The sequence below is a fragment of the Lutra lutra genome, chromosome 7 (assembly GCF_902655055.1).
Source record: "Lutra lutra chromosome 7, mLutLut1.2, whole genome shotgun sequence".
Taxonomy (NCBI): Eukaryota; Metazoa; Chordata; class Mammalia; order Carnivora; family Mustelidae; genus Lutra; species Lutra lutra.
Genome location: NC_062284.1, coordinates 104,326,472 through 104,337,276, shown reverse-complemented (window position 1 = coordinate 104,337,276; position 10,805 = coordinate 104,326,472). Strand labels below are relative to the sequence as shown.

At 43.5% G+C, this 10,805-nt stretch overlaps 1 protein-coding gene across 3 annotated transcripts in view; it reads right to left on the bottom strand.

Moving 5' to 3' along the window:
- Nucleotides 1-4,573: 4,573 nt before the first annotated feature.
- The window catches only part of TMEM260 (transmembrane protein 260), a 69,416-nt gene continuing 63,184 nt past the window's right edge, over nt 4,574-10,805 (bottom strand). For all 3 annotated transcript variants that reach the window (XM_047736646.1, XM_047736645.1, XM_047736644.1), the window contains 2 exons: nt 9,477-9,567; nt 4,574-5,500 (listed from right to left, as the gene is read on the bottom strand). In XM_047736646.1, coding sequence (XP_047592602.1) covers nt 5,246-5,500; nt 9,477-9,567 — 346 coding nt within the window. In that variant the 3' untranslated portion in view covers nt 4,574-5,245. The remainder of the gene's footprint in view (nt 5,501-9,476; nt 9,568-10,805) is intronic.

Below are 10,805 nucleotides of genomic sequence, written 5' to 3'. Positions count from 1 at the left end.
TAAAAGAGTTTATTTATTTATTTATTTATTTGAGAGAGGGCGAGAGAGCACAAGTGTGGGGAAAGTCAGAGGGACAAGCAGACTCCCCACTGAGCAGGGAGCCCAATGTGGGGCTCAATCCCTCCACCCCCAGATCATTACCTGAGCTGAAGTCTGATGTATTAACCAACTGAGCCAGCCACCCAGGCACCCTTGCTCGAGTATTTTAAAAGAGTCTTTGCTTTTTGTATAGTAACTTTTAAAAGCGCTGTTAATAAAAGGTAAGAGTTATATAATGTTTTCCTTCCACTTCTGGGAACCCATTTTGAGGGGCGACAGTGCAAGAAGATTCTAGTCCTTGTAGCTTTCACCCTGTCCTCAGATCCCAGACGGCCCTCTGCTGCAGTGTTTGAGTTCACATCTTGGCATGCCAGGGTATCCCTGGGATTTCTTGGGTCTCGAACAATCCAGGGTACCAGGTGACCCATGCAGGTCCCATCCCACCATTAGCCCACGATGAGAAAACTGGGTCTCACTTCCCAAGCAGTGCTCTCTTTTGGGTTCAATGGCATGCACTTTCCTATAACAAGCAACAACCACAGGTAGGAAGGGTATTTCCAATGGTCCCACCATCCTGGGATTATTTCATTGAGATGAGAGAAATCTCAAAATATCTTCTTTAAAAGGTTCCATTACAAAATTACCTCTTTTTAGGTAACACTTCTACATAGATGATGATTGTGGTGTGCATATTTTCAAAAACAGGACAGAATGTCCATTTATCAATTTGTAATCTAGAATATATAGAGATTATACTCCACCTATTATATTTCTGTCCCCTGGTATTACTTATACAGGTTTACAACAATTGAAGTTATTAGGTTAAATCTCAGATTTGGATTTCTATTTACCTTTCATTAGAATGTTATTTAACATCCTCCTCACCTAATGGCAATTATGGACGAGGCAAGACTACTGGGGAGCTGGAGCAGCTCCATCCCTAGGATGGAAACTCGGGCCAGTTATCTGCCTTTGTGTTTGATCCGCATCTTGCAAGTTTCTCTACCTTATCAACTCGACTTTTCTGAAATCACCACAATACCTATGTCACTGAAAATTAACCCTAACCAGTAACACCTGGGATCTGAGGAAAAGATCCAGAAATTTCCATTTATAGGTCAATAACTGTGGTATTCCGCAATTATTTTTTATTTTTTTATTATTTTTATTATCTATAGTTTGGGAACCTCTACCCACCTCTCCACCCCCAACTTTTTTCTTTTTGCACTATGACCTAAGCTAACCTTTCCGCGTATACACTTTCCACCAAATGTACATTACAGTGTTGAAGAGCAAATCAGAATTTTTTTCAGAAAAATCCCTTTCTCAAGATATATTCCTATTAGTTTGCTTTCCTATATCCAGGTAAGCACATTGTGTTATTCCTGAAGCTTTTTTTGCACTGTCCTATGCTGATCCAAATCAAACAGACCTTTCGAGGGTACTGACAATGATGTCTTCATCGAATATGATCGCCGCTAAAGCTGTAGCTCCCTGTTTGCTCGGTAACGCTGTGCCAAGATCTTGGCCTTTAGATGGTCCCAGAATCCCTGGAAACGTTCCTTATTTGTTTGTGAGTATAAGCTCTAGAATGATTCTGCATCCACAACAAAATAGGAGGATGAATAAAGCAGTCTTTTCTTCACCTAACCACAGGACTTGGAGCCACTGAGAAGACAAGTAATACTTTATGTTGGTGCATTTACAAAATATACCAGCATTAAAACAGAGTAAAAGGATTTGCTGTAACAGGATCCATTTTTTCTCCAACCTTTGGTATTAAAACTCTTCTTTCTGAATACTAAAAGTATTAACATTTCTAAATTCCAAGGGATACTTATGGGAACTGTGATTAAGGATTCCCATTGTTTAACTTTTAAAATATAAATTTAAAAACCAGTCTTCATATGTCCTAGCCTGATGACTTAAAGAAATTAGCTGGGTATCAAAAAATCACTGTAACACTCAATCAAAATGGGCTTTGTTTAGATATCACAAAGGCTAAGGAAACAATGGTTCTATCATTAGAAAATACTAGGAAGATGGACAGAGATAACACTTCACAATGTCTATTAGATGATCTCAAGAAAGTACACTAGAAATTGATGCCCTTCTATTTTGGCTTTATTATGGGTCATAGGAAAAAAGCATTTTTTTTTTTTTTAAATGGGGCCTCTTAAAAACACAAAGAAAAGAGGATTCAACAGTAAGAAGGGAGCCCAGCTCTCATCAGTGGGCATGGGGCTGGAGGTGGGGGGAGTTAGAGGGCACAGAGCCGCTGTGTCCTGCCTTGCATGCCCTCGGCTGGGCGCCAGCCTTGGGCCGGGCAGGAGGGCACCGCAGCGCCGGGAGAGGCAGGCGATTTTGCTGGCTCCCACAGAAAGCAAGATTGCCTACTGATGGCCTTAAGAATGGCAAATGAAGGCCTCTCAGGCCAAAGTCCAGGCAGAAGTTGGCCTTGTGGGGTTCCTGTCGTCCTGCCAACCCGTGGCACTCCGGGGACACTGCTAGGAGAATCCTGGCCAAATCCTGCATGAGAAGTCACCTCCTTCGCATGCTCTTCCATGTCGGGGGGTGAGACTAAAGGAGACCCCTTCTGTCAGGTCTTGTGGTGCTTGTGCACCAGCCAAAGAAAAGGAAGAGCAAGAAAAAGAAAGCAACTTGTTTAACCGCGCACAAGAGAAGGGAGAGAATGCTTCAGAAGAGTTGATCTGGGAACAAGCCCGACGTGCCCAAGTCTCAGCTCAGCTTGCTGTTTTTTGCAGGTACTGAGGGTTTTTAGCAATTCAAATAATTAAGACCCTATCTACTTTGGGCCATCATATAGATATCATTGCTTTCTTCAAGAGAGACTGGTCCAAAGCCACTGCCACACAAAATACCGGGCAGAACAATCTGTGCACCATGTGACCACAGTCGGAACCGGACGTCCATCCAGACAGACATGCGGAGCGCCTCCGCGAAGACACAGAGGTACTAGGCAGATATCCTCAGAAAGAGGCCGCCATTTGCCATTCTTAAGGCCACCAACAGGCAATGTTGCTTTCCGTGAGGTCCTTCCGACGCCACATGTGGACAGATGCCCACGGATCTCCAGATACTCCCTTGCCTCACCGGTGCCCACCATCTCTTTCCTGAACCGAGAAAAACAACGCCTGGACGGGGAAAGTTCATTTGAATTTGATCGTACTTTTCCTCTTGAAGAAAAGTGGAAATCCGAATCGCACACGATTTCTTTCAAACGGATAAACTTAGACGATTTCTCAGGGCTTCCATCCATTTTTCCACCACGTCGCATCCAACAGGTTTTTGTTTTAAGGTAAACCAGGTTTTTGGTCCTTCCCTGTGGAGAAGTTACTTTCAAGTCAGTGAAAGTTCTTGGCCCATGATGAAAAGTCTTTGCCAATTAGTACTCAACAACTCCAATTCATTTTTTTTCTGGTTCAAGATGAGTAGGAGCCTAATAAGGCTGTGATAAAAGGGCAAAAGGCACTGAGAGCCAAAAGCGGATTAATGAGCTCCTCCATTTATTTGTCTTCCTAACAGCTGAACTGTTACAACTATTGACACTCTTCAAAAGGTTCCGCTCTGAACCCTGTCCAGGCACTGCAGGCTCCAATGGACATCTTCAAATCCAGAGAATGGAGGGGCAAGAGCTTCCCCCGTGTGATGCCAAAACCAACAAAGCCCCATGGATCAGGTAATGAAACTTCAGCTTTTCCCCCTTTGAGATTTATTTACTGGCAGCTGACAAGGGGCAAATTCAGCTCGAATTGTGCAGTCAAGGCCCTGTCAAGCTTTGAGAGGCACCCTTGTCTTGAAGCACCTTCATGACTGGCATTTCACTCAAAAGCCCTCGGCACTGGTCCTTAACAGCTTATGACATCACAAAGGACACTCCAGACAGATGCCTACATGGCATCCTGCAGCATTTTAAAAGAGAATTAGTGGTTTTAATTATGGTCGTAGTATGAAAGGGAACCATGCAAGCTCCACGGGAGACCTTTGATCAGACCCTTTTGCTAGTACAATGCCACGGAACTGTGACTATTCCTGGTAAGGGGCCTTTTCTTGCTGAATGACTCACCAGTGATCTTTGAATGCAGACAAGCTTCTAGCCCTCCCTCTTCATTAGTGAGCATTTCTATACAGGGGCCTATATAGCGCTTGGAGTCTAGGAGCTATACAATTGGGGGGAAAAGAATCCCTACAGATTCTGGCCTCTACTTAGGAAATGCTGAAGGACTCGGAGTGACTTTATTCATTAAAACAGGTTGCTATTAATTAACTGTCATAATAAAATAAAGAACTATTATTTGCATTTCTTACTATGTTCTCTTTAAGTAATATGTATAAAAGATGCTTGTAGCAGAAATGAATTTATTGAACCACTTCCCCATCCCCCTGCCCCCCCCCAATCCCCGCCTTTTTTCTCCTCTTTTTTTTTTTTTTTTTTGCATTTTGGCAGCAGGAGCCTACTAATTATTGGGCCCGGATTTACGAGCCCAAACAGAAGGAAAACATAAATATAAAATTAACTAAGGAAATACAAAATCCTTTTTATTTGCCACTTTATGCAACTGAAAGAAAGCAAACAAATTAGCTTTATTTTTTAATCATTTCAGAGAACTGTCAAAGACAATAAAACCCCCAACTTTTTTCAGAATGTTCACTGGGTTGGTGTTTAGCTTGAAGTGTGAGATTATGTAACAACCATAGCTACTCAGGGGGGAAAAAAAAAGGATTTTTAACTTGAAGCAGAGCAACGTTAGCTCTTTTAAAAAAAAAATCGCTTTTGGGAAACAAAAAATGTGTCTTTGGTCTGGTATTACCATTTTATGAATTTAATCTTCAACACTGATCCCAATAAAAGACTCACAATCGGTATTTAAAGTAAGTGAAAATAGCCCATTCTCTTCTAGCATCTAATCAAGCAAAGTCATTAGGTGAGAGACTGAGGAAGTAGGAAGGTTTTCAGGAAGATTCTCACTGAAATGCTAATTGACACGGGGTACACAGAATTTGCATACATAGCACATCACAATCATTCAAACACCCCACTCAACAGGACTGCTGTACCAGATCTGGGAGATGACTGTCTTGAATTTTTAAAAAATTTTTTTAGTTTTTTCTCTTAGAGGAAAAACTTTTGGACTTTGGAATTCTGGAAGCTGAACGATGAGCAGATTTTTCACATCTTGCTGCCTTAGACATTTTTCCTATTTCTCAGACTTTGCAGTTCTTTTCTTAGGTGCTTTAGAACAACGAAAAGATCAGGCAGCTGTGGATCATTCCGCGCTTTCTGGGTGTAGAGACGGAAGTGTCTGATGGTTTCCGATAACAAGACTTCGGGGTCTACACCTCTTTCCTGAAGACGTAACATCCGCTCACAGGCGATGGCATAGTTTTTGTGCCAATTCACTGGGTGTTCCTTTTGTAAAGAGACGATCTCCTTATAAAGCTGAAAAACAGCAAAGATGTTGGTATGCCATTGTTATCCCTTGACTTTTTTTCAAAACACAGAGGAATTAATCATACAAGAGGAAAAATCCAAGCAGCCTATAGTAAAAAAATCGAATCATTGCCAGGCCATGCAGAAAATGCAAGAATGTGACTGTAATTATTACGGTGGCAGGAGGCAAATGTGCTTCATCTGAAACTGCTTCTGGGGTTTTTCGGATGTTGCAGAGGGAACCCAAGACACACTGTGTCTGGACAAAATGCTCTTCCTCCAGAAAGATGTTCTGGGAAAGGGATTTAGCTCTAATTCATGGAAAGCTATTTACTCAACAGACAGAAAGGTTGAAACTCTAAATTTAGCTGTTGGAGGAAAAAAAAAATAGCTTTCGTTAGAAAACTGCATAGAAATAGAACTGGAAGGAATTTAAATTTTGACCCTCCTTTTCACATAAATTTCTCTCTCGTTAGAAAGAACAGTAGTAACAATGGCAACAATAAACCAGCTCCAACAAATCCATCATTGAATAGGCTGGGCGTAGGAGAATTTAAGAGACATCCTTAGAGCGAGATACCAAAAATCTTCAGGGCATCCTATAATTACAATTTCGACAGTTAAAATTTTGCCCACAGAAATCAGGAATTTTGTTTTGCAACATCAGAGATCATAGGAATTTGGACAGAATTTGAGCCTTTGATATTGAGTTTTCCAGGGAGAAACATTAAAATTTAACAAATAAAGTAGATCCAAATCTGCGCATTGGAATACTAGACTTGCTTATTTGGAAATTCCACAGCCTTCTGGAAGATTGGCAAGTTGGAGCTGGATCTTGCAGGATACGAAGTCGGCCACAGATGCGGTGAACACATAGAACAAGGAACAAGGAATGATGCTTTCTCCAGGGACAGGGGCTTCTACCGTTAGAACTGTATCCATCATGTCATTCAGTGGAAAGGGACCCAATATACTAGCTATTGCCCCAACTTCCACTCCAGGGCAGATAAATGCATCCCTACCTAACCTACTTTTAAATCGCATCCACAGGAAAAAATCTCAGAATTCATGTTCGATGTGTCATTTTGGTATTTAATAAGCTTTAGTCTTTAAGCTGGCTTTTAAAGCAGTTTCCCCCTTCGCTTCTTTCCCTCCAAAGGAAACAGTCACCTTGAGCTTGCATGGACATCACAGCTATGAAGCTAGCCTCCCACTCTTCCATTCTCTTGGTCAGATATCCAGTGTTTCTCTACCTTTCCTCATGGTCTGTTGACTCTACCATTGCTTCTCTTCCCAACCGTCCCTTCGAAGAGGGAGGGACGCGTGTGAAGCACACGGCATGCTGCCAGGCACAAAGCACAAGCTCAGAACTGTGCAGGTTCTTTACCTTCCCAAGTGCTCAAAGTCCTACCAAGGTTCTGGAGTTCGAAACAGAGGCCAGCCCTTCAGTGAGCACTGTTCCAGTGGCTCAAGAGAACAAGAGGCCCAGTCGTGTGTTCCCCATTACGTATTCTCTAGCTATGGAACAAGCACACTGCCCGTTTCTAGAACACTGTTACTGACACACCATCGACTTATTTCGGGTGGTGCATGAAGCCACATGTGCTGTATCTGAAGAAGCTGGTCACTTCTCATCCCGTGGAATTATATTTCCTCTTCTATGGGTTACTGTGACATTTGTTTTGGCACTCTATTCTATTTACTGGGGACACCCATTTATCAAATGTATTCCTAAAGATAACAAGGCTATTCCCTGCTTCCCCACTATTCCTGAACTTTAGGTCCCCCAAACTTAAAGTTCTGTATAAGCTATTGAGTGGAATACTATAAAAAACAACAAAAATGTCCTACACCTAGTAAGAATATTCTTGAACCACCAGTGCCAGGAGGTGGATTTGTGTGGACCCATCACGTATTTGACCTTATTTGGCTTGCAAACAAGGTCACACATCTGGAGACATACACACAGAAAAGACCCACCGATTTGTGTCCACTGAAAAGAGTAAAATTTACAGGCCCAAAGGGACAACATATCTGTGAATTAGCTTCAGTAATGGCCTAGCCACTGACCATGGGATGGGTCAATGATAAGAATATGAAATAACAGTAAGTCTCAGATTTCTCCTCACTAAATACTGCTTGTTTTTCATACAATCACAGAGTATTAGAGATGAACAAGATATGACATGAGAAGGACACGTGAGATAATTGATAAAGCTTAAAGCCCACTTCTATTTTTAGAAGAAATCGAGGCCTGTAAAGGTGAGCTTACAGTTGGCAATTAACGGTCGAGCTGGCCTTGAACCTGGACCTTGCTATTGCCAGATGGAACTCCAGCTTATCGTCTCCTGTAATCCATCCCTTGCTGTCCCTGAGTGGTGCCTCGGAGGGTTCTGCCTCTGTCCCTGTGGACTGTCCTCCCTCACCCACCCTCTCACTACTCTGACCCGCCGTGTGTCTGGCCAGCTCCTTCTGACCTTTTCAAGGTGACACTCCAGGGACGTCTCCTCCGAAGGCTCCCCTCCCTTCCTCACCACCCCTCTCCAGGACAGGGGATGCATGTACAGCTTGCTGTCCCCACAGCTCCTCTGTAAATCCTGTGTGTCCCTTGCAAGACTGAATGTAACTGAGGACTCTATCTTTTGTCTCCCTCTGTAGGCTGCTACCTCTTGGGTAGCAGGGACAATGCTTGGTTATCTTTGCCACAATACTGGGTACAGGCTAGGCAATCGAGAAAAGCTCTGTGAGTAAATGAGGACACAAATAAACAATGAGCCCATGATCACAACATTTAGGAGTCAAACGAGTCATGCTGACGGGATACTGTGCGATTTGGACCGAGCACCAAACTGGTGCTGGGTGGGCAGCCTCACAGCAGCCTGGAGGTAGCACAGACACCTCGGCTGCTCACACACATGGCTCCAGGGCTTGGGTCTCACTGGCCCTTGCCAGGACATCTGTTTGCTAGACAGCAGGCTCCGAGACAGTCTCTGAAGGCGTCCCAAGAGCCCAGGGCTATGAATCGCAGAAAAGCAGGGACTCGTTAAGACTGGGGAACAGCAAGTTCTGTCCTCATGTTCCCCACCAGCAAGGACCCCCACCCTCGATGGCTAGTTTGGCCTCCTGGGGCCACAGTCCCAGCTCAGAGCCAGTCTCCAAGACCCTTTATCTTTCTCACGAAGTCCCAACCAGCCACAAACCTATTGCTTCAAGTGCCGTGAGGGGCAGGACGCTTGCATGGAGGGCCACCTGTCAGAACTTGTCTGGTGGAGGCTGGGTCCTGTTCCAATCGCTTCCTATGTGTTTCCTGTTGCTGATGTAACAAATCACCACCAACACAGTGGCTTGAAACAACACGTGTGTATTATCTTCCACTTCTGGCAGTTAAAATATGTAAAATCAAGTTGTGGTTGTTTTTATTTTTTCTCCAAAACCAGCAGGGCTGTGTTCTTTCTAGAAGCTCTAGAATCTATTTCTTTGCGCTTGGTAGTTTCCAAAGGCTACCTGCCCTCCCTGACTTGTGGCCCCTTCCTCCACCTTCCAGGCCAGCCACCCGGTGCCTTCGAATCTTTCCGTCCGCCCTCCGCCTGTATTATCACCTCTCCTTCTCTGCCTCAGACTTTCTCACCTCCTTCTTAGAAGGGCCATGTGATTACACTATGTCCACATGGACGATCCAGGATCATCTTCCCACCACAAGACCCTTAATCACATGTATAAAGTCCCCTCGGTCATGTAAGCCCGTCCATCTTTTCACAGGTTGTGGAGATAAAGACACGGACATCGTTGGGGATGGGGTATCATCGGCCAACTGCACCATTTACTTTAGACATTATTTGTGATACACGAGTAGTTTTCCATTTATACTGCTTTACAAATCAAATAAAACTAGACATGACAAAGTAAAAACTTTACTAAAAACTCTCCATCCAATCACCACCACCTTCCCACCAAACATATTTAGGGATATAAAAGTGTAACATACGTTATACGCGTGGGTGTAGAGTTGAGCCTTCACACTTGAAGGTATGTTCGCAGTTTCTGCCAGGTTAAAGATGAAGAACGGTGTTTTCATCCTGGGAGTCAGGGTTTGGGGAGGGAGAGGAACCTTCATTAAAACCATGTTGTCAAGTTTCACATTTAAAGCTACATCTGTCTGACTTCCCACTGATAGAGAATATACAAAACCCTTTACTGAATACTTTTTCCTCTCTCATAGTCACAGACGTTTACTCAGAACCAACAACAACAACTTCTTTCCCAGCTGCCAACACGTGGCATTCACAATGCTTGCCAAAGCTTTGAGGAAAAAGCTTAAATTCTTCATCACGATTATACATCGGTTCTCCACCAGATGTACATCACTGTCACAGGAGAGCAGCTGGGAAGAGGGGCACAGGGGCACTGAGTTCCTCAGCACAGCCCTGCAGTGCCCATCGCAATGGCTCATGCCATGTGTGATTCGTTCTTCAAAGGCAGTCAGACTCTCGGACCATGTGTCTCATCCAAACTGTCTTTGGCAAACCCATTAAGTCAATACCTGCCTGGATCATGACCTGCTTTCTTCTTTTATGTGATTTCCTCCCCAGCTTTCCTACTTTCAGTCATAGTGAAGCATTGTGCAAACATACGGTATATCTTTGATCAGTTCTTCAAAGCAAGTGTTTGTCCCTATAACTAGGCTGATCACTTGCAAACTGTCTTTCGACTTTTTCCAAAAACACTGCTGCCTAAACCGCAGTATGGCTGTTTTTGTAATTGCTATTTTGAAGCTCCATTTCTTGACTTTTTAAAAAAAAACCTCTTTAAACTTATGTAAATCCTTTATATCATAACTCAATCCTCAGTGCAAAGCACAGTCTCTGGTTCAGACAGGGCCCCCTTCCTTTGCTGAAGGAATGCTTCCCATGTACTTGATATCCCTGTCGGTATGCCACTGAGGACTTTATTTTTTTTAATATATTTTTAAAAATTCTTTTAAAAAAAGATTTTATTTATTTATTTGACAGACAGAGATCACAAGCAGGCAAAGAGGCAGGCAGAGAGAGAGAGGAAAGGAAGCAGGCTCCCCGCTGAGCAGGGAGTCCGATGCAGGGCTCCATCCCAGAACCCTGAGACCATGACCTGAGCCAAAGGCAAGGCTTAACCACTGAGCCACCCAGGCACCCGAGGACTTTAATATTGTATTTAGGCCAAAGTCTGTGAGTGTTAGATATCTTGAGTATTTTATTTATTTCTTAAAAGATTTACTTATCTGAGAGAGAGATAGTGGTGGGAAGGGGCAGAGGGAAAGGGAGAGAGCCAGATTCCCTAC